Source organism: Dromiciops gliroides, chromosome 3 (genome assembly GCF_019393635.1).
Source record: "Dromiciops gliroides isolate mDroGli1 chromosome 3, mDroGli1.pri, whole genome shotgun sequence".
NCBI classification, from domain to species: domain Eukaryota; kingdom Metazoa; phylum Chordata; class Mammalia; order Microbiotheria; family Microbiotheriidae; genus Dromiciops; species Dromiciops gliroides.
In genome coordinates, this window is record NC_057863.1 from 446020159 (window position 1) to 446045326 (window position 25168).

The window sequence follows — 25168 nt, forward strand, 5'->3', positions numbered from 1 at the left end:
GCCATTTCCTTCTCTAGCTCATTTTACAGATGAGGAAACTGAGGCAAATAGGGTTAAGTGACATGTCCAGGGTCACACAGCTAGTAAGCATCTGAGGCCAGATTTAAACTGAATCTCTTCCTGACTCCAGGCCCGGCACTATCCACTACACCACCTAGCAGCCTTAGAAAAGACAATTACCAGGAGTGGGACCTTAATAAATGCTCGTTGGATTGGAGTAGAAGCCTGCCAGAGGTAGAGTTTCTAACTCCAGCTGTTCCTTAACGATCTTTGTGATGGTGGTGCTAGATGGATAGCATAGTAAATAGAGAACTGGGCCTGAGGTCAGGAAGGACTGAATTCAAATCCATTCTTTGACAATAGCAGTGTGACCTTGGACAAGTCATTTAACCTCTGTTTGCCTCAGTTTCCTCAACTGTAAAATGGGGATGATTTAATAATAATAGTAATAGCACCTACCTTCCAGGGTTGTTGTAAGGATCAAATGAGATGACACTTTTAAAGCACTTAGCACAGTACCTCGCATACAGTAAATGCTTCTTTCTATCCTTTTTTTCAACCAGTCACTTAATTTCTCTGGCCCTGAGTTTTCTGATGTGTAAAAGGGGGTAGGGAGTGGGGGTTTGAGTTCTAATGTCCCTCCCAGCTCCAAATCTGATCCTATTCATCTCCTTCTTTGTCTTTCTTTGTCCTGATAGCTGAGTTTTAGGGCAACAAGCCCCGCCTTCTGACCCTAGAACAGCTCTGAAATCACAAGCAGCCTAACTTTTTACAAAACAAGGAGTTTGAAGCAGAGGATGTCCGAGGTAGAGCCCTGACATTCTGGAATCCCCACTGGCCGTTTTTAAATTGGGTTTATTGTTGTCTCAAGAAAAAGAAAACTTCAAAGCATTGTGAAGACCTGGAAAGAATCGTTCATTTTTGAAAGACAGCTTTCTCTGTCAGTTATGTGTAATGAAGGGGCACATTCAGATTCTGGTCCTATGTCTCTGAAGACAAGTTTGCATCATTTGAAGGCAGCTCTTCCACATAAGCAGAAGGAAAATGCCCCTTTTTTCCTTTCAAGGATCCGAACCACCAGCCTTCATTTTGTTTTTCATATATAGTCACGATGTCTCCTGTTGAGAAAATACATGTAATTAGATAAGAAGTGTGCCACAGCTATTTGGTAGTCTGGGAGCTTTGCCTGGTGACTTAAACTTTTTAAATGAGGGGATAGTAATGAGAAGAAAGGGGACAGTAACCAGATAAATAACAGTAATCTTTTTCTGAGTCTCTAAATACACCAAAATAGTTTGTTTTTAAACCAGAACATCCCATTCTGTTACATTGTAGCTCTTATCATATTATAATAATAAGAAGAAAAATAGCATTACATACTTTTCAGATTTCCTTTACAACAACTTTGGGAGGTGAGTGCTATTATTTTCCTTATCCTGAGGATAAGACACAGTAAATGACATGCTCAGGGTCAAACAGGCAAGATTTGAATTCAAGTTATACTGACTCCAAGTACTCCAGTACAACTAGTAGTGCATTTTCACGTAAGGAAGGTCTAGGTATAGCTACAGGTTTGCAAGGCAAGGGTTGACAACTCTGCTTCATTCCTCTGTTGTTGCTAAATTAAAATCTAGGGTCATCATTGTGACCCTGGTGCTGGCTACTAGAGGTCATAATAGGAACCGCAAAGAATTGACTGACTCCCTGACCCAAATACTAAGCATACTTGCAAGTGTTCCCTCTGAGGAAGAGTGGATAGTCAAAAGGACATTAGGCAGCACCAGAGTGCACAGAGTGCCAGGCCTTGAGTCAGGAACGTTCTTGTCCTGAGTTCAAATCTAACCTCAAACACTTACTAGCTGTGTGGCCCTGGGCAAGTCACTCTTTGCCTCAATTCTTCATCTATAAAATGAGCTGGGGCAGGAAATGCCAAACCACTCTGGTATCTTTGCCAACAAAACCCTAAATAGGGGAAGAATTGGACGTAACTGAACAAGATTGTCAAAGCAAGATTGTCAAAATATAGACTTGACCTCAGAGACTCTCTGTTGTACTGGATGGGTACGACTGTGGACCTGACTCATAAAAAAGGCAAACTTGTTAGAGATATAGACTGGCTGCCTAAAGAGCTATAAATATTCCCTATAGGGAAGAAGCAGCCTAAGAATGGCAGAGAAGTAGCAAATGGCAATAGCTGAATTGAAGAGTTGGCAATTCTGCCACTTTGGTGAGCTCCAGAAAATGACCTTGGACAAGCAGCATGAAAAGCACCTCCAAGTCTACTCTTTAATGAAGAGAAGACCTCAGGGAAAGAACTTGGACTTTTGGATACAAGATCCTAATCGGGGAAGAAACCCTAATAAACTATCTTGTGAGTGGAGATCCCAGGACAACAAGAGTTGCTGTTAGGAAGCACAATGGGAGGGATTATTTCTTTTTGGTTTTGTATGCCCAGCACCTGCCATAGAACTTTGCATATAGTAGGTGTTTAATAAATGTTTTTTATTGATTACTATTCTTTTTAACTGCCTATTACATTGAATTGATGTGTAATTTATTTTGGTCTGGAGAAAGGGAACATTGAACAGGAGCTCATGAATTACTGCTTAGAAGAGATGCTGATCTAAAGAATACTTTGAATTAGCTTGGGGGGGATGTAGGGCCACATATAAAAATATAACTATTAAACAACTAAAAGTTAGGTTGCTTTTGATTAAACACAAAATTAAAATGACTTCTTTAGAGCAACTAATTAAAGCGAACAGAACTGAGAAGACACTTACCTCACTAATTTTTAATTATTTCTTAATAGTAGAACATACTTAGGCAAATGTTAGAGGGAAATCATGTACACAAATATACCATTGATGAAACTAGAAATTGGTCTAGCTATGCTGGGAAGCAATTTGTTTTTGTTTTTTGAAATTTATTACTTATTTTTAACATTTAAAAAAATTGAGTTTCAAATTTGCTCCCTCTCATTTTTGCCATGCCCATTGAGAAGACAATCAATTGTACATGTGAAGTCATACAAAACATATTTCTATATTAGCCATGTTGGGATGGAAAAAGCAAGGAAAATAAAGTGGGAAAAATCTGTTTCAATTTGCACTCAGAGTTCTTTGGTTCTCTCTCTCTGGAGGTAGATACCATTTTTCAACATGAGTCCTTTGGGACTGTCTTTGATTATTGTGTTTATCAGAGTAGTTAAGTCTTTCATAATTTATCATCATTACAATTCGGCTGTTATTGAATAAAGTGATTTCCTGGTTCTGACTGGAAAGCATTTTGGAATGATGCCAAGAAAGTTACTAAACTGAGTATACCCTCTAGCCCAGTTATATCTTTAACTTGGCCAATGCCCCAGAGAAAATCAAAGGAGAAAAAGATCTCTAGGTACAAATGTATTTAAAGCAGCTCTTTTCTTGTTGTCCAACTACTAGAAACTAAGAGAATATCTTTCTATTGGTGAATGGCTAAGCAAATTGTGGTATGTGAATGCAATGAAATATTATCATACCAAAAGAAATGATAGAGCAGCTAGGTGGCACAATGGATAGAACACTAGTCCTGATGTCAGGAAGACTCATCTTCCTGAATTCCAATCTGGTCTCAGCCACTTACTAGCAGAGCAAGTCACTTAACCCTGCTTGCCTCAGTTTCCTCATCTGTAAAATGAATTGGAGAAGGAAATGGCAAAGCACTCCAGTATCTCTGCCAAGAAAACCCCAAATGGAGTTACAAAGAGTCGAACACAACTGAAATGACTGGAAAAAAGGAAAAGGTAAAGTGGACAATTTCAGAGGAAACCCCATGGGAAGACCTTTATAAACTGATGCAAAGCATGGTGAGCAGAACTAGGAGAGAACAATGTATGCAATGATAACATTATAGGGGAAAAACACTTGGAAATACTTTAGAACTTTGATGAAAGCAATAATAAGTAATAAATCAGGGGCAGCTAGGTGGCACAGTGGATAAAGCACTGGCCCTGAAGTCAGGAGGACCTAAGTTCAAATCTGACCTCAGACACTTAACACTTAACTAGCTGTGTGACCCTGGGCAAGTCACTTAACCCCAATTGCCTCACCAAAAAAAAAATAAGTAATAAATCACAAGTCCAAATTTGCCACTCACCTTTGGACAGAGAAGTAATGAATTTAAAATGAAGAAAGAACTTTTTAGGTATGGCTAGTATGGGAATTTGTTTTGCCAGACTATGTAGATAGTCAGGGTAGGTGGGGGAGAAGAGGTAGACAGAGGAGGGAATAAGCATTTATAAAATACTATGTGCCAGGCATTATACTAAGTGATTTACAAATATTATCTCATTTGTTCCTCACAACAACGTAGGGAGGTAGGTGTTATTATTATCCCCATTTAACAGCTAAGGAAACTGAATTATACAGATATTAAATGGCTTGCCCAAGGTCACAGAGCTGGTGTCTAAACTCAGGTGTTCCTGATTCCAGGTCCAGCACTCTATCCACTATACCACTTAGCTGCCTGAGAGACAAACTTATTTTTTAAATGCTTTTAAAAATATGTACATATTTATAAATATATACTTTTAATATTCAATCTAAATTATTTAGATTTATCTATTTAATATAAATCTAAAGATGCATACACACAAGTTATTTTTCTCTTTGCATCCCTACCCTTTAGCATTGTGCTTGGCACATAGTGAATGCCTAATAAATGTTTGTTGAATTAAGTTAATAGACTGTATTAGGCTACTAATTCTTTAGCTTCTGAATTTTACTATCTCTTCTGGTAATAAAAAGGCTTTTAATAATGAGATCTCACATTTATTGTCTTACAAAACAGCTTCCTCAAGCAACTTCTTGAGGTAGGTAGTGAAAGTTTTATCTCCAAGTTTTCTGACTCCAAGTCTAGTCAAGGTTTTCCTTGTGACTGCTCCTTGTTAGTCAACAATCAGTCAATCCACAGGGGTGTATTATTTATTTATTCCTGTCCACGAAGAGAGGTGTATGTTTATTAGTCAAGTTGCCACTCCAGCCCAACAGACTTTCTGCTGCTTTTCTAATTTCTTTATAAGGTGATTCCCAGTATTTCTTCCACTCAGGTCCCTAGGAGTCTTTTTTCCTCAGATAGCTGGGGTACGGGGGGCGGGGGGCGGTAACCAGGCCTTGTCACCCGAGTCTGTAAAAACCTTATTGCTATCTTCACCATTCAGAGGAAGCACTGCCTCATTAGGAGAACTCACTTGAATTTGGGCTCTTAGGCAAGGACAGATAGGCTTATATAATTGACAAAATTGATATATTTGGTTTACAATGATTAAAAAACAAACCCCGAAGCAAAACAAAAACTAATGACCAAATAGTCCCCATGGACTGTTTCCTTTGGCAAGTCCCCAGCAAATGAATCTGGTCTTGTTTTTTAGAAAGTGTTATAAACCAAATTTAAAGTGAAAGGATACCTTGAAAGAAAACAGGAAACCAAAAAGGAAATCAACAAGTAAACAGCATTATCAGGAAACCACATGGCACAGACTTGGAGATGGGAGACCTTGATTCAGCTCAAAGAAGGACAAATGTGGTTTGGGAAAAGTCTCTTATCCTTTTTGCCCCTGTGTCCTCACATAGAGAACCAGGCTACCATGACCAACTGTGATTACAGAGACACCATGATGAAGACTACTGCTCACCTCATCACATCAGTGATGGACTGGTATGCAGAATGGAACACACATTCTGGGACATGGCTGATAAGGGAATCTGTTTTGCTTTTCTTTTTTGGTGGGGGAAAAGGAGGAAAAAAATAAATATTTGATCATTGAAAAAATTTTTTTTTCAAAAAGCCCATAGCCAGCACTTGATGCTTTCTTGCTTCACCCTCTTATTTGAGGCTCACAATAAGCTTTATGTACCATCATCTATTTGATTTATTATGTATATAGAAATTACTAACTTTAATTTAAAATTAAATTTAAAAACAGCAAAAAATTTGGGGATCTTATAAAAAAAGAAAAAGAAAGATGACCCCCCAAACCAGTGGAAATGACTCATCCCAGTTCATTATAGATATTAAGAGGTAAATTCAGGAGAAAGCCAGGTATCCTGACTCCCAGAAGTCCTTTATATGTATAGTTGCTTCCCCTACCTGCCTTCCCACTCTCAGAGAATATTCTGAGGGTCAAAAGGGTAATACATCAAATGTTGGTCTTTGTAAAGTCAATAATCCTGTTGTTTCAATTCAACAATGGTTTATTAAATAGCTACTATGTGCAAAACATTGTGCTAGGCACCGAGGGAGATACAGAGATGAATGAGACTCACAGTCTTGACCTGACAATCTAGCTTGCTAAAGAAACAGCAGTAATTCAAGGATCTATAAGAGATGATGTTTCTATGTCTCTTCTATTTTTTTTATATACAGGGCAGTGAGGGTTAAGTGATTTACCCAGGGTCACACAGTTAATATGTGTCAAGTGTCTGAGGTCAAATTTGAACTCAGGTCCTCCTGAATCCAGGGCCGGTACTTTATCCACTGTGCCACTTAGCTGCCCCCTCTAAGTCTCTTCTAACACCTTTCTCTTCAGCAGAGAAATCCTGAAGAAAGCTGATACAGTAACCAGACAGAAACCTCAGCCAGACCAGAACAAACATGGTGCAGGGTCTTCTTTCCCACGTAGCTGCAAGAGTCATCCTAATTTGATCTGGACCTCTGAAGCCATTTTTCATTCATCAACAGCATTCTTGGTCTGCCTCATGATCTCTCACTGATAGCACTCTCAGATCTTTGCTCTAGCACTGATGGGGCCACCATGCGCAACAGCAGAATATTTAAGGAAAACACAAGCACTCTATGTCCTGTCTTCCTGCCTTTGCATTGGTCATTTCCCAGCCTGGAATGAACTCTCTCCTTCTGCTTCTTAGAATTCCCTCCTTCCTTCAAGACTCAGCACAAGCACCACCTTCCATAGGAAGTCTTTCCTGAGCACACTTTACCCCAGCCCTGCCAACTGCTAGTGCCCTCCCTCCATAAACTGGCCTCTATTCATTTTTGTAGCTCTGCGTAATTCGCTTGACCTCTTCAGCCTCAATTTCCCCATGAATAAAATGGAGATAATAATAGAATTTACTTTTCAGGGTAATTTTGAGGATTAAATGAGATTATAATTGTATATAAACATATACATGTATACATACATACGTACATACATGCATGCACATACATACACATGTACATATATATCTTTGAAAACTTTAGAGTATTATTGTGGTTATTTTCTTTATTCTTTGCACACACACACACACACACACACACACACACACACACACACCCCTTTGTCTTCCCTGATACAAAGTAAACTCCACGAAGGCTGAAAGTAGTTCAGTTTTCTCTTTGTATCCATAGCACTCAGCGTGCTTCCTGGCACACAGTAGGTACTTAATGATTTCTTAACCCCCTTTAAGGCAGAGTTAGCCCTCTACAGAATACCTACATGAAATTTTCTATGCTAAATTAAAATCTTCAGTGGTGGCAGGCTATAGTGGAAAATTCATAGGCTTTGCCCTCGACTGTCATTAGCTAGCCATTTTACCTCAGGCAAGTCACTTTCTAGGTTCCATAGGCTTCAGTTTCTTACTTTCTAAAATGAAGAACTTTAATGATCTTTAAGATTCTTACATTTAGGAGCCTAAGATCCTAGGAGCTCCCATGCATAAAGCATATTAAATTCTTGAGACTGACCACCAAACACATGAACACTGAATGGCCTTCATCAAATTGCTTTTTTTCCATGATTTTAAGGTTTCTCCTCAGAAAGGTGGGGTTAGCAAATCTGCATTGACTCCATGAGGTAGTCATGAGTTATGGCGGATAAAGAGCATTACCTAAGCATAAAACTAAGGTGGGGGGGGTTCTTTGTTGATGGGGTCATTATTTAAAATAGAGAAAGGTCTCTAAACACTTAGGAATGTTTCTTACCTTTTTCCAAATTTAACTCATCATCTTGTCTGGCTTGAAATGGATATAAGGCTTTGCATGTGCCATTTCGAAGACTGGTGATTCCTGAAGCTAGAAATATATTAATTTGCAATTATTACAAGTTTTCATTAGACACAGAGAAATATGGTAGAGATCTGTGTAGTTAAATAATAGCATTTTATAGGCTTTCAGCCTGCCTATCCCCACTGCTGTAACTTTACTTTGTTCTTCATATAGTCTTGATCCTATAGAGCTGACCTTGAATCACTTGCCTCTGTCTCATCATTGCTTAAGCCTTATCAAACCCCACCCTGTGTTCCCTAACCCATCCTTCCTCACCTTATTGGCTCATGCTCTCCCACAGCTGAACAGGGAGGGAAGAAATTCAACTAGAGCATTAGGATCCTTTAAAAATGCATATGATCTAATCTTAACATGGTGGATCTTTCCTTTTTCTCTAACTGGCTAACACCCTCTGAGCAGGATTGCTCTCTTTCAAGACTTCTGTACCACTTTCTTTTGGTAGAAGAGCTCTCCTTCAGCTTTAATGAGAAAATCAAGGCAATCCATTCTTTTTTCCATCCTACTCCATTTCCTCAAAACTGAATCTACACTGTTCTTTATTATCTCCTCCCTTGTTCTAGTGTCTGAGAAAGAGATAGCCTGTCCTTTTAACAAGGACAACCCCTTTTCCTTTGTTACTCATGCCATTCATTCTCTTCTGTCTTCTCCAGATCTTTGACCCTTCCATCATTCTGTCTCTCTGTCTCTGTTTCTGTGTCTCTTTATCTCTCTGCCTCTCTGTCTGCCTTTCTTTCTCTCTCTTTCATAGTCTATTTTTTAAATCTACTGGCTCTTTCCATGCTTTCTACCAACATGACCAAGTCCTTAAAGTCCTTTAAAAACCTTCACTTAACCTCACCATCCCCTCAAGTTAACATCCTACATGTCTTCTCCCTTTCTTAGCCAAATGCCTAGAAAATGCCATTTATACTTGTTACCTCCACTTCTTAGCCTACCACTCACTTTTTAACCCTTTGCTGTCTGATTTCCAAGTCTACTATTTGACTACAATTGTTATTTCCAGTTTTACCAATGATCCCTTCACTGCTCTATCTCATAGGTTTTTCTCTAACTTTAGTCTACTTAAGTTTTCTTTGACTTTTGGCACTGTCTACCCAAATCCACTCTCAGCCCCACAATACCTCATCTTACTTGACTTCCATGATAATCCTCTCTCTTAGTTCTTACCTTGTCTGACCAGTCATTCCCATTTTCCTTTTATGCATTACCATCTCTCTCCTGTCTCCTTATTTGTTCTGGACACTCTTCTTTTTCTGTCTCTGTGGTTGTACCCATTCTACTATATCAAATTATCATTTCTGTACAAATGACTCCTAAAGCTACAGATTTATCCCAAATAGTTCTTATTAATTACAAGTCTAAATCATCAATCACTTGCTAGATATCTCCACCTAGATGATCTGTAAATATTTCAAACTCAGTAAGTCCAAGATGAAGCTTATCATCTCCCCCACCCTCAAAAATCTCTAAAATGTCCTTATTTCTTTTGAGGGCACCACCATCTTTCTAGTCACCCAAGGTCATAACTTAGAACAATTCTTTACTCTATCTTCCCTTTCATCCCCCATATCCAATCAGCTACCAAGTTTTATTGAATATCTCCACACTATCTCTCACATCTATCCCTTTCTCCCCACACTCATATTGGCACCTAGTTTAACTGCTTATCACCATTCATCAAGATTATTGCAGTAACCTCCTCATTTGATTCTCATCTTTTAGTCCCTCCCTTATTCAACCTATCCTTTACACAGCTTCCAGTATCATCTTCCTCAGTCACAGATTGACTCCCACCCCTCCTCCCTGCTCAAAAATCTTTAGTGACTTCCCATTGCCTCTCTGATAAAATACAAATCCAATAGCCTTGTGCTTAAGCTCCTCTAAAATCTGGTTCCATTCATATTTATTTCTTATTCTTCCTCTTTATACCATAAATGGTCCAATAGCTATTCCCTGAACTGGACATTCTAGTTCTCATTTTTGCATAGACTGTCCTGTCTTCATGGAATATAGTTCTTCTTGACCTACATCTCTTAGAATCCTTAGCTTAGTATCAACTCAAGAGACATTTTATTTATGGAGTTCTTCTTGTTCTATGCTGATATTAATATTATCTTCTCCTACTTTTCTTTTCTTTATTTATCTTGTCAGTACACTGTATCTCTCCCCCTGAGGATTTAGGGTCCATAAGGGTGCAGTTTTGTTCTTCTCTTTGTACAGCAGGGTCTAGGGTAGTTCCCGGAATCCATTAAGGTACTTAACAAGTATTTGTTGAATTAACTTAAAGGATATTTGACAGTAGCTATAATTTGACAGCAGTTATAATTTTAAGGTTTTAGTATAATTTTACAGTAGCTATAATTTTATAATAGGTATAATTTTAAGGTTTTATAGTATGGAATGAAATTTTTAAAGACATATTTCCCACATTAACTCACTGTGTATTGATTAGATAATTTGTATGTTGCTTACATGATTATACTAGGAAAGATATTCTAGTCATGCTATAGGTTTACATGAGGAAATATCACAGGGCATGTGACTTTCATTCTTATTACTAGTTACTGAACAGTATTGTTTTTCAACCACCATATCATGATGCTTCAGTGAACTGGACAGATCTTAGTGTATCATATTGTTCTGTGGTTCTTCCTTTCCTTTTGCCAACTTTTAGCCGGGAGAATAGAGGAAAGACGGTTGTTATAAGCATAGCTTAAAGAAGGGAAAGTGGCTAGTCTATCTATATATTTGCAAGGAGGTGCTTAGGAGGTATGGATTGGCAGTTGTAGAGAAAAGAGGTCATGTGGAGATTGTGTCCCATTGGCCTCAACTGTGATAGAGACAAGATAGCCTAGATAACTGTGTTTCTCAAGCTGGGGACAACTGTGGAGAGGGTTTTGATGACTATAGCTGCAAAAGCTCCAAACAGCTATTTGGTAATGTAGTGCTGGCAGTGACAGTGACCACTAAGCTCTCAGAAAGAAATGTGGATCAGATTGCACATAAAACTTCAGTATGAATATCATATATTTTCCTGGCATTCACCCCTCTCTTTGATATAGACACATGTGGCATTGATTTTAGTCAGTAATCAATTTAGGGATTAGATATAAGGTTACCTAAGGATAGAGATGCCCGGTTATTCAACAGTTCACTGGAAGATGCTTTTGTCACACCGTTCTCTAATCTCTTCATCATTAAAGGACGTGATATTTTTACTGAACTATGTGTCTGGTCCTGTTAATAAAAAATAACTAATGAAAAATGTGTGGCTGTTTATTGTTATCATAAACTTAACCATTAAATAAAAATAACCACTTTAAAAGAATTTTCTCAATAATTTATGCACTATTCCTTAGGGTATTCATAATAATCATAATATCTAGCATTGATTAGTATGTTAAAGTTTGCAAAGTGCTTAACATGCTCTCTCATTTCATACACACATCTAATGTTCACAACAACCCTATGAAATAGGTGCTATTGTCATTTTCATTTTATAGATGAGGAAACTCAGACAGAAAGAAGCTAAGTGATTTGTCCAGGACCACATAGCTAGTATTTGAGAAAGGATTTGAACTCAAATCTTCCTAACTTTAGATCCAACATTTTATCCACTGGGCTACCTCTCATGTGAAAATACTATTTTCAGTATATTACTGAATGATGCCATGTAATTTTCCTTCTGATATTGTAATTACAGAATTTCCACAATTACATCATTTTACAACCAATGTTCATAACTCTAATCTCCACATGAAACCTACAAAATCTTAATATGTTTAATACAAATTCAACCTTAAGGGGTTTTAAGTAAATCTAAAGTATTGTGAATATGTCTACATGATTGAGGGTAATATACAGATTGTGGGCAGCACGAAAAGGAAACTAATTACCTTGGGATAAGTGTTCACAATATGGTCACAGTGCTTTTTTCTGCTATGTACTAGAAAGGTATCCAGGCAGTACAGTGGGTAGAACGTAGGACTTGGAGTCAGAAAGTTATTGCTATTGTTCTGTTGCATTTGACACTTCATGACCCTGTGGACCATATCATGCCAATACTGGCCATGGATCTGGGGGGTATTTTTTGGCAAAGATAATGGAACAGTTTGTTATTTCCTTCTCCAGCTCATTTTAGAGATAGAGGAAACAAGTCAAATAGGGTTAAGTGACTTGTTCAGGTTCAAACAGCTAGTAAATATCTGAGGTTGGATTTGAACTCGGGTCTCCCTGACTCCAGGCCCAGCTATATATTCACTGAGCTGTCTAGTTTCTAGTCAGGAAGACCTGAGTTCAAATCTGGACTCAGATACTCACAAGCTTTGTGATACAGGACAAGTCACTTAGCCTCAGTTTCCTCAGCTAAAAAATTCCTCAGAGTTGTGAGGATCAAATGAGCTAAAATATGTAAAGTACTTTGCAAATGTCAAAGTGCTATATAAATGCTAGCTATGATTATTAAGAGATAACCACCCATACTATGAACATAGTCTTTTTTGTCAATCTCTGGACTAATCACTGAGCCAAAAAGAGTAATTTTTACATTGTATATACTTTTTTTTTGAGTGGGTCAATGAGGGTTAAGTGACTTGCCCAGGGTCACACAGCTAGTAAGTGTCAAGTGTCTGAGGCCGGATTTGAACTCAGGATCTCCTGAATCCAGGGCCGGTGCTTTATCCACTGTGCTACCTAGCTGCCCATTACATTGTATATAGATACATAATATATTGTTGTTGCTTGTCTTTTGTTTTCGAAGAGGACCAGTGAAATCACAGGTGATGTCATGACTTGCATGTGTATTGTATTTTTTGTTTGTTTGTTTTTTTGTGGGGCAATGGGAGTTAAGTGACTTGCCCAGGGTCACACAGCTGGCAAGTGTCAAGTGTCTGAGATCAGATTTGAACTCAGGTCCTCCTGAATCCAGGGCTGGTGCTTTATCCATTGTGGCCACTTAGCCGCCCCCATGTGTATTGTATTTAATTGAGGCAGAGATGCACAAAGCTATCAGACTCACACTCTCCAGAGTCATTGAAGTCCAGTGATAAGATAACAGTCAAGAGGACTGGCAATGGCCCATGAAGCAGTGGATGACCTCGGTGTCTTTTATGTCTGACCAAGCTCTAACCACTCCACAGCACCTGCTTCAGCAGCCTTCATGGCCATTGGAACAAATTGTTCTCCTCCCATTCCTTTGGAAAAGTCTTCACATGCTTGGGGTAGACATCCCCCAACCTCACTAACAGGCTTGAGGCTTGTTGCTTACCCTTAAGCTGGTTTAGCCTGTCTGCCCAGATGGTTTACCAGGGTGTAGCTGCTGCCATGCTATAAATTCTTTTTTTTGGTGAGGCAATTGGGGTTAAGTGACTTGCCCAGGGTCACACAGCTAGTAATTGTTAAGTCTGAGGCTGGATTTGAACTCAGGTCCTCCTGAATCCAGGGCTGGTGCTCTATCCACTGTGCCACCTAGCTGCCCCATGCTATAAATTCTTGAAGTCATAGGTTAGTGTTAGATGACAGTTGACACCAAAGGTGGATGAGCAGTCTTGAAAAAGGGGTTGCCAAGCCCTTACACCATAGGTACTAATCCTCCCATATGACCCAATACGTTTATATAGAAGGTTGATAAAAGTACCACATATATGTGTCTATATATGCATATATGTATGTATATGTGTATACACATATATACATATATGACTTTAGGTACCATCTTCCACCATCTTCTAGTACCTCATTGTGGTGTGAAGATAACCCTGTAATCTCAGAGTCTAACTTAGTTGAGCATAAATTCTGACAAGATGCTTACCAAGCTGAAATGGCTTTGGGTGTGGGCCTGGAAACAAACTCTGTTGAATACTACTCCAGTTAAGTGTCAAGTTAATCATCACCAGAGGTTTCAAATAACTGTTGAAACCATCTCTTATACAATGGAAGGGCTGTGAGGGGTAACGGATGTGAGAGTGCCTATGTTGAAGAAAGCACAAATCTTTTCAAGTATCCAAGTATTTATGTACATAGATAGGCATGACATCTTAAAGTGATGTGTATACATTTAAGTCTGATTAATTTGAATTGTTCAAATGATGATTCTTCACTTAGACAGCATTGCACTGTGTATGAATAAAATATGTGGTAACTTAATTAAGTCAGTTAATAGCATAAACAGAATTTAGGGAAGGATTGTTTAGCTTCTTAAAAAGGAATGCAAGCAAGCCATTTTTAAACACCTAAAATAATTTAGCAATACCAATTTGTTGCAACTCTGACACTAGTTGTGTGACTATGGGCAAGTCACTCCTTGAGCCTCAGTTTCCTTATCTGTAAAACAGGTACATTGTTACCCACAGCACCTACGTTGAGTAGGATAATGCGTGTAAAATGTTTTGTAAACCTGAAATGTAATAAAAATATCAATTATTATTATTAAAATGAATATATTATTTTATCTGATTGTGAAAGTGGGTTCAGTAGGATTGCTACTTAGCGATAGTTTGTTGGTGGTAGTTCTTGCTACACCTTGAAAGGAATAAAGCTATAGTGAAAAAAATGCTATATCATTTGTACTCTTTGTGTAGAGAACATATAATTCATGCAACATTATTCACTCTATCCCATTCTTGTTTATATTTTTAATTAGCAAAGTTCAACTGTATAATAGAAGATGGATAATGGGTTTTTGTTGAGAAAGTTGAAGTAAATTGATTACTCTTTCTACTCAGTAACTTTGTTCCCACTGCCAATGCTAGTATACCATGACTAAATCTCTTAGGGTCCATGATGCCATATCCTATTCTATGATTCCATAAACCATAGTGCCTCAGTTCCTCCATTTTTTTTAGTGAGGCAATTGGGGTTAAGTGACTTGCCCTGGGTCACACAACTAGTAAGTGTTAAGTGTCTGAGGCCGGATTTGAACTCAGGTCCTCCTGACTCCAGGGCTGGTGCTCTATCCAGTTCCTCCATTTCTAAAAATGAAGGAATAGTTTCCTTCCTTGGTTGCCTATAGATTTACATTGAATTAGCAACCTAGCAGCTCCATTGCCTGGCCACTGCTCCTACTAATTCAATATCTACCCTAGATATAGGAGTCTTACCTTCTCTTTCCACTTGGAGATACAAGAACTGCATGGATGTGTCGGTTTAGGCTTTTGCTCCAGGTTGGCCAATACTGATGACAATTTGAAGAAGTTGGCTTGCAGAAGGTCTAGTTTCAGGTTGGTCTGCAGGAACATCATTTAGTTACAAGAGTACTATTGATAATATGACATCATTTGGAGAATGAAAGAGGAATAGAGGTGCTTTCAAAAGTCAAAGGGATTTTTAGAAGTGTGCATTCAATTTGTTCATAATGGTACATTTTCATTCATTTTTGACATTTTTACCATAGTTTTCCCCCTGCCTATCCCACCACTATATCTATGACTGGTTAGAATCTTTAAAAAAAATTTTTTTTTTAATTGAGGCAATTGGGGTTAAGTGACTTGCCCAGGGTCACACAGCTAGTATGTGTTAAGTGTCTGAGGCTGGATTTGAACTCAGGTACTACTGACTCCAGGACCGGTGCTCTATCCACTGTGCCATCTAGCTGCCCACTGGTTAGAATCTTAAGGCAGATATGTGGCAGGGTGAATACAATGCCAGGCCTGGAGTCAGGAATGCCTCAGTTCAAATCGAGCTTCAGATACTTATTAGCTATGTGACCTTGGGCAAGCCACTTAACCTCTGTTTGCCTCAGTTTCTGCATATATAAAATGGGGATAATAACAGCATCTATCTCTCACGGTTGTTGTTGTGAGGATCAAATGAAATAACTTTTATAAAGCACTAACACACAGTCCCTACCTGGTTCATAGCAGGTGGTATGCAAATGTTAGGTATTATTATTATTAAAGCTGGTCTTATAGTGTTAAGGCTTCAATTTCATAGCACTCTGGGGAACTTTTGATGTTTCAAAGGGAGCAAAAGAAAGGAAACACCTCATTTCTTACATTTTTATTACCATCTCCAGAAATTAGAACAAATAGTATTATGTATTTTAGATGATCAATAAATATTCATTAAATCAAACTGACCAAACTAAACAAGACAAACTGCATTAGGGGATTAGATGACTTGCCCAAGGTCAATACAGGTACCAAGCCTATGGGATCACAAAGAGTCAGATGCAACTGAACGACAATAATAAATGACCTGTAGTCTACTTTTGCAGTACAGAAAAAATTTAGTAAGAAGTTTCATTGCAGCTTGTGCTAGATTTTGCATTGTAGAGGGTAAGGTGCAGAGATGGTTGTTGTTTTGTTTTCTGAAACACATTAGGTTTGAGCATGAGTGAATTGAAATTATCCTAATCCTGCAATAGCACCCCCACTGAGAGATACTTGAGCTCTGCAAAATGGATTAAAGCCATAATATCTAACCGATTCCATCATAGAATAATTGAAACTGCTTTTATTTAGATTCACAAACAATAAAAACCTGCAGCTACGACAGCAGGGCCTCTTAGTCGTATTAGATGTCATTAGGTATTATGCAAAACAAGCGAAATGGGCCAAGAGAAGCTGGACTCATCTGAAACACTGCTAAAATCTGTCCTTTTCCCACGAAGCCTTCCTTCCCAGAATAACCCCACCAAGTTATAATCACTGGGAACACTCCAGGCCTCCCACAGCACTAACACATCTCAATGTAGCTCCAATTAGTTTCCATTCCATCATCTCCTCATAAATGATTCATGTGGAAGAGGTCACATAGGGGAATGGATAGAAAACTGGGCTTCAAGTGCTGCTTCTTATGCTTATTGGCTGTCGAATCTGGATAAGACATTTAACTTCCCAATGCCCCAGTCAATGCTCTAAGAATCTAAGTTGCAGAAGAGCTGCCAGTCTGCCTTGGTAGAGGGAGTTTTCTCACCTGCCATCTCCCTACTCTGGTGAAATCCCAGGTTCAAGTCAAGTATGGTCATGTATTTATGAAGAACTATATGGCATCTGGACCTTTCCACGATCCTCAACTCACATCACATGGTGGCTGCCTATTCTTTCTCTAAGGAGATCTGCCCCTTGCCCAAATATGAAGTCACAGGATGTTGATAACTGATTTGGCTAGGAACTTACAATCAAATCTATCTGACCAGATACAACACACAAAAAAATCCCATTTATTAAGCACCTGGTATTTGTAGAACACTATTCTAGGGATAGTCTAGATTATAACAATTCATATTTACTTAGCACTCTAAGGTTTACAGAGTGCTTGCCTTACAACAACCTTGTAAAGTAAGTGAGGGCAGGAATAATTACCCCCATTTTACAGAAGAAGAGACTGAGAATCTTAGAGATTAAGTGACTTGCCTACAGGCACATCATTTATAAATGTCTGAGCTCCTGACCTTAGGTGACACACACTTTTCAGGATACAGCACTGACTCAAGTAACTTACCATTTAGTAAGGGGATAAGACACAGATTGTTTTGTAAAATGCAATATTGAATGACAAGCCTATTAGAGAGTTATAAGACAAAGTAGGGTGTGTGTGTGTGTGTGTGTGTGTGTGTGTGTTGGGAGGGTAGGGTTGTGCAAACAGGGGATCAAGAAAGGCTTCCTGCTTGAAGTAGAATTTGTTTTGGGTGGGTAGGAAGAGAAATAAAAGTTCAAAAGGCAGAGAGAGGAAAGGAGAGTATTTCAGGTATTGAGGAAAACCTGAACAAAGACAGACAGGCATGAAAAGGAAACGGAGGGGATATGCCTTGTTAGGAAGGACTTGTAAAAACACAGGCAGCTGGCAAAGGCTTGTTCTAGGGGAGTGGGAGTGGGAACAGTGAGAAGAGAAAAGGATGGGACATATGTGACAGGGATCAAAATGGCAGAAATAATGGGATATGAGAGATGAAGGGGAGTCTAGGATAACCCTAAGGTAACAAATGGGAGAAACAATGAATGGTGGCACCCACAGAGAGGAATAATGAACAGAAGGAAGGGTGAGCCTATGGGAAATAAGAATGAGCTCTATCATGTGGCGTTAGAGGGGTGCAGTGTGGAGGAAAAATTCAAGTGTCAATATTCTGAAGGTAGATGAAGATGGAAATATGGATTTTAATGTCATAGTAATAGCCAACATTTACTTAGAACTTAACATTTGCAAAGTGCTTTGTGAATATTATATCATTTGATCCTCACAATAGTCCTGGGAAGTAGGTGCTATTTTTATCCCGGTTTACATATGAGGAAACTTGGGCCGAAAGATTAAATAACTTGCCCAGGATTGCACAGGTTGTAAATGTCTAAGGTAGGATTGTGAATTCATATCTTCCTGACTCCAAGGTCAACACAACATCCATAATGTCAAGCTATATCATCTACATAGACATAGTAGGTGAAGAACTGACTCTAAACGTGACTGACAAATTACAGTGTGTCTATAGAGAAAAGAAGGTCCAAAACTTGGACCTTGGCAAAAAATGTTTGTTGTTGTTCAGTCATGTCCAATTCTTTGTGATCCCATTTGGGATTTTCTTGGCAAAGTACTGGAGTGGTTTGCCATCTCTTTCTCCAAGTCATTTTACAGATGAGGAAACTGACACAAACACGTTTAGGTGACTTGCCCACAGTCACACAGATAGTGTCTGAGGCTGAATTTGAATTTACTTTCTCTTGACTTTAGACCTGGGACTCTATGCACTGCAACACATAGCAAAAATAAGGGTCAAGGAAAATTATGGGGAGTCAGTGAAGAAAACACTGAAGTGGTGGGAGAGATAAGGAAAACCAGGACAGTATGGTGTCTCTTAAGCTAAGCAATTAAGTAGCATATAGCAGAGGCAGCCAGGTGGGTACAGTGGATAGAGCACTGGGCCTAGGGTCAGGAAGACCTGAGTTCAAAACTGTCTTTACACTTACCATCTGCGTGACTCTGGACAAGTCACTTACCCCTCTGTCTGCCTCAGTTTCCTCTTCTACAAAATGGGAATGATAATAATAAGACCTACTTTCTGGAATTCTTGTGAGGATAAAATGAAATAATATTTACAATCCCTCTCCCAAACTATAAAGCATTTTGTAAGCCTTAAAGCTCTACATAAATGTGGGTGACAATGTTGGGTGGTCAACAGAATTCAAAGCTACAGAGAAGTCAAAGAGGATAAAAAAACCAACAATATTGAGTTTGATGATCATTGGTGACAGAACAATTTCCATGGAGTGGTGAGGACCTAACTGCAAAGGAGTGGGGAGAGGGTCATGAGAAGCGGAGCCATTAGTATTAGTATAGGAAATTTAAAAAACCAAAAAGACAGGACATATATGGGATCGCAGTTGAATAGAATAAATGAGTCAGGATTTTGACCTCAAATTTTAGGATTATGGAGATTTGAGCAAGTTTGTAGTTAGCAGATAGATTGCCAGTAGAGAGGAGAGATTGCACATACATGGGAGAGCTGAGATAGCTGATGGAGCTAGGTTCTGGAAGAGGCAGAAAGGAGAAAGTAGAAACAGTAGCTTTGACTTGTGGCAGGGATATTTCTTTTTCTGTGATCAGAGGGAAGAGTGAGAAAGAGGATCTATTTTTTTTTCCCTGAAGTATACATAGAGAGTATCACAGAGAATCTCTCCATTCCTGTCAAACCCAATGACCACTTCTAGTGATTCATTTGGGCACGAATCATCTTGCAAGAAGGAACCTAGAAGCATTGCCAAATATTATGAAGTCTTGGTCATGAAACTGAGAAACTTAGGAACATAACTGATGTTTTTTTCACTGGTGCCAGTTGAAAGCAAGGATGTCAGATGAGAAGATTAGATTTATGAAGGGGAGCAGTTGGCTAGGAAGGCACTCTTTGAGAATGAGATTTGGAATTCTGGACTGTAGCTGAAAATACAAGAATAATGAGCTCTTATCCAGGGATGGAGCAAAGCTACGAAAGACTGAGGAGGATGAATTTGAGTCTTGCAAATGTAATCAAAGGGGCTTTAAACTAATAAGGAAGGATAGAGGATAAAAATACCTATGGCTATCCATCAGGTAAGGAAGTAGCTATGGTAAAGGAAGATTAGCAGTGCAGAGGCCCTGAAATTTATGAGAGAAAAGATTCAAGAAAGAAGGAAGCAATTTAACACATGACTTCAACTGCCATTAGGATAAACCAAGAAATTCTTAGTTCTTTTGGTTTGATAGAAAGTGAGAGTGAGAGAGAAACAGAGATGGGGGGGAAGAGGGAGGGAGGGAGGGGGAGGGAAAGAGAGAGAGAGAGAGAGAAAGAGAGAGAGAGAGAGAGAGAGAGAGAGAGAGAGAGAGAGAGAGAGAGAGAGAGAGAGAGAGAGAGAGGTTGCTGAGGAGAAAACGATGGGAACTTTGGGAGGAAATGAACACTCTATCTTACGAATTTGAAAGAAAGCCAGATTTCAAAGAGGTCACAGAAAGGATAGGAAGGATCTTATGGGTTAAAATTCTTGAAGGGAAGTCTAAGAGCTACAAATAGCTCTCAAGAATGAAATCTTGATGACATAAAGAAACCAGTTCTGATGAATAAGAGAAGAGGAAATTGTCTAAAAAGAATGATGTTGATAAGCGAAAAACTCATTGACCAACTTAAATTTTACAAAGAAATGTATAGTAGTTGGGAACAAGGGCAGATAACGCAAAATAAAAATATCGTTCAGCCATGTCCGACTCTTCATGAGTCCATTTGGGGTTTTCCTGGCAAAGATACTGGTGTGGTTTGCCATTTCCTTCTCTACCTCATTTTATAGATGAAGACATTGAGGCAAACAGGGGTAAGTGACTTTCCTAGGGTCACATACCTGTAAGTACCTGAGGTTGAATTTGAAATCTGAGTCTTCCTGACTCTTGGCCCAGCATTCTATTCACTGTACCACCTAGCTGCCCACAATAGCTAACATTTATGTAATACTTTAAGGTTGGCAAAGCACTTCACATTCATTATTTCATTGGATCCTCCCAACAATAATGGAAGATAGGTGCTATTATTATTCCCATTTTATAGAAGAGGAAACTGAGGCTAAAAGGGGTTAAGTGATTTGTCCAGGGTCATAGAGCTAGTAAATGTCTGAGGCAGATATTCTTCATTCCAGGTCTAGCATTATCTAGTGTGATACCTAGAAAAGCATGACATGATCCTTTAAGAATAGTTATCAGAGGCACTAGAGCTCAAGATGAGCTGAAGCTTATGAGGAAGACTAAGGGCAATGAAAATGGCTTTTATTTTTCTTTAAACTGTATTGGGACAAAAAATAATAGGAGTGTGTTGGAGCCAGCTCATCCCCAGCTCTCCAGAGCCAATATTAAATTTTCAGTGTGAGCATTCACACCTCAGAAATTGGCAAACACTACAAATGAGGACTTGATTTATCATTTTGTTGATTGTCTAAACTTAAGAAGGTGATGGAGAAAATGTAAGTGATGCAGATTGAATTTTAAAAGTGTGTCATCCATCCATTTTTGGAGTAGTAGGTTGTTCAACATTTACCAGCACACCCCTTTGCTAGTAATGGAAGAGAAAATGATGGCCTGATATGGACAAAAGGTAGAGATGCTCAGATCTTGGTTTGTGTCTGTTTTCTCTGTCAAAGAAAATGATATTGACCCAGGAAGGAAAAAATTAATATTTAAAAGGGAGTCACTAAGATAAATAAGTAATAGTGCCTAAATGCACTCGTTGAACTCCAGTTACCAGCCCCAGATGACATCTATCTTAGGGTAGTGAAAAAATTATATGTGATTGAGGAACCACCTTTAATGAACTCTGAAAGATTGTGTAGGATGGGAATGGTAACACAGGACTGAAGTGAGAGTGACTTCACAGCTTCAAAACAGGGAAGAGGGCAGAGTCTACAAACTATAAAGCAGTATGTTGGACTTTGATTTCTGACAAATTTCTGTAACATTTTTTTCTTTCTTTTTTTCAGGGAAATGCAGGTTAAGTGACTTGCCCAGGGTCACACAGCTAGTAAGTGTCTAGTGTCTGGGGCTGGATTTGAACTCAGGTCCTGCTGAATCCAGGGCCAGTGCTTTATCCACTGTGCCACCTAGCTACCCCCTCTATAACATATTATTAAAGAATAAGCTAGTACATATCTAGTAAAGTAAAATGATGACAAAAATCCAACTTGATTTTATCAAGAATGAAACAAGTGAGGCAAATCTCATTGCTTTTTTTTGGACAGAATTACTAGCCTGGTAGATACAAAAAATCCTGTAGATACATTTTGCCTTTTGTTGTTGTTGAGTCTTTTTAGCCATGTCCAACTCTCCATTACCCCTATTTCTTGTTTTCTTGGCAAAGATCCTGGAGTGGTTTGCCATTTCCTTCTCCAGTTCATTTTACAGATGAGGAAACTGAGGCAAATAGGGCTAAAAGACTTCAGGGTCACACAGCTAGTAAGTTTCTGAAAGCAGATTTGAACTCAGGAAGATGATTCTTCTTGACTTCAAGCCCAGCATTCTATCTACTGCACCACCTAGCTGCACTAAAATTTTATTTAAATGTTAGTAGCTGCACAGGTAGCTTAGAGAAGAGAGAACTAGCTTTAAAGTTTTGCAGAATCTGGATTCAAATTTTCCCTCTGGCACAAAATGTCTGTCTTACTAATTTGTAATAAAAAGGGGGAAAAAAGGTAAGCATAATATGGCACATGTCTTGTGTTTTGCCAGAGCAGATTTCAAAGAGGTCACAGAAGGGATAGTCTGGCATTCTATCCACTGAACCACCTATCTGTCCTAGATTTTAGCAAATAATTTAACAAAAAATTTCTCATGCTATGTAACAAAGTGGAGAGATGCAGACTAAATAATAGTATAATTAGGGGCAGCTAGGTGGTGCAGTGGATAAAGCACCAGCCCTGGATTCAGGAAGACCTGAGTTCAAATCCAGCCCCAGACACTTAACACTTACTAGCTGTGTGACCCTGGACAAGTCACTTAACCCTCATTGCCCTGCAAAAAAAATAATAATAGTAATAGTACAATTAGGTGAATTTAGACTTTGATTAATGAACAGAACCAAAGAGTTATTATTAATGATTTGATGTCAACTTAGAAGGAACTCTATATATTTGGGGAATGCCCCATGGATTAATGCTTGGCCCCATGTCCTTTAACACAACAACAACTTGTATAAAGACAGAGATTTCATGCTTATCAGAACTGGAGAAGATACAATGCATGGATGAAAAGCTAACAAATTGCATGACAGAATAAGGATCCAAAAAGACCTCAATGAATCAGATGTTGTGCCAAATCTAAAAGGTGACATTTATCATGAATACATGTGGAACCTTCAACATCATAAGTATAAGATGGGGGAGATGTGTCTACATAGAGGGTTGTGTTTTCTTTTTCCTAAAAAAAAAGGTATGCTAATCTTAGAGAACTCCAAGTTTAATACAAGTCAAGTATATGATTTGACATCTAATGTGATTTTTGGCAGCATTAAAAGGCATGGTGTCCAAGACAACATCTGGAACATTGTGTTGAGTTGTAGGCACATTTCAGCAAGAACACTGATTAGCTTCAAGATAATTCCAAAGGATTCATGATAGAATATTCTATCCACATCCAGAGAAATAACTGATGGACTCTGAATGTAGATTGAAGCATATGATTTTCACTTACCCCTTTTTGCTTCAGTTTCCTCATCTGTAAAAAGAGCTAAAGAAGGAAATGGCAAATTATTCCAGTATCTTTGCCAAGAAAACACCAAATGGGGCCAGACAGAGTCTGGCACAACTGAAAATGACACAACAACAAAAATGTGCCTTGTAGACACTGAACTAAACTCTGAAGACACAAAGAAAAGTAAAAACAGTCTCTGCCTTCAAGAATTTCACCTTCTAATGGGGGAGATAACATGCAAACGACTGTGTCCATATAAGATATATATGGGATAAATAGGGGGTAATCTCAAAGAGAAGGAAATAGCAGTGAAGATGGGTGGAGCATAATGAGGGCGAGAGTTTAGCAGACTTGAAGAGGACATGAGATTGTAAACATGTCCTGACTCAAACCAGTGTTAATGAGAGAGACCTTTAGAAGGTGAGAGGGACACTGTTGTGTTCCCTGACTGTTGCATAAACTTCAACATCAAGTCCGATGCATCCAGGAGCCCTGATGAAAGGGAGAGGCTTTGGTCCTCTTTGATAACAAAGGATAAACAACAATTTGAAAGAGAATAGATTTATCCTCCTTGGTTTCAGGGGGCAGCTAGGTGGCCCAGTGGACAGAGTTCTGTGCCTGGAGTCTGGAAGACCTGAATTCAAATCTGGACCCATGTACTTATTAGCTGTGTGACCCTGGGCAATTCATTTAATCCTGTTTGCCTCAGTTTCCTTATCTGTACAATGAGCTAGAAAAGAAAATGGTAAACCACTCTAGTCTCTTTGCCAAGAAAATCCCAAATGGGGTCACAAAGAATCAACCAACTGGCAGAACTAGGAGCACTATATTCTAAGAGGCAGATTTAGGTTTATTGTAAGGAATACCTTCTAACAACTAGACCTACAGGAAAGTAGAATGGATTGCTTCAGGAGAGCAATGGGTTATCATTAGTTGGTGAATGGCATAAGAAATGGTTTGAAACAGTCACTTTGGGGAATAAGGTAAAGACATATCAATAATGGTGGAGTAGAAGAATGATTGAATGGTAGCAAGGGCTCAGTTGAGGTTATGTACCATGAATTTGTATCCCAGATGTGTTCCCTCTGTCAACTGAATGGAAAGGCAGGCTGCGGTCACAAATTGCATGGACTAAAAACAGATATTCCAGAAATAGCATATTAATCATTAAAGCTCAAAGAGCTTGTACTCGGCAAATATTTACCTCATCCACTAGCACTGCAGTTTCTTTCCTAGTCTTTGCATCAGAGAAGGAGGTATTTGCTGTATACACCTTCATCATTCGTTCCAGGCCTGAAAGGACATCCACGCATAGCATCAATGTACATCCTGTGGTACTCTGCTCCTAACACATAGAGTCCACTGGTACTTAGGGATAATATAATAACAATTGGAAATTTTTTAAAAATCTCAGCTGTAGTTACTTTTTCTTTTTCTTTTCCTTTTTTTTTTCCCGTGGGGCAATGAGAGTTAAGTGGCTTGCCCAGGGTTACACAGC

The 25168-nt window shown here is 38.8% G+C and overlaps 1 protein-coding gene across 2 annotated transcripts in view; it reads right to left on the reverse strand.

The window, feature by feature from the left end:
• Positions 1 to 891: 891 nt before the first annotated feature.
• Positions 892 to 25168, reverse strand: part of NOSTRIN (nitric oxide synthase trafficking) — an 84526-nt gene continuing 60249 nt past the window's right edge. For both annotated transcript variants that reach the window (XM_043990821.1, XM_043990820.1), the window contains exons 12-16: positions 24875 to 24963; positions 15141 to 15266; positions 11163 to 11280; positions 7960 to 8049; positions 892 to 1118 (exon numbers count right to left, since the gene is read on the reverse strand). In XM_043990821.1, coding sequence (XP_043846756.1) covers positions 982 to 1118; positions 7960 to 8049; positions 11163 to 11280; positions 15141 to 15266; positions 24875 to 24963 — 560 coding nt within the window. In that variant the 3' untranslated portion in view covers positions 892 to 981. The remainder of the gene's footprint in view (positions 1119 to 7959; positions 8050 to 11162; positions 11281 to 15140; positions 15267 to 24874; positions 24964 to 25168) is intronic.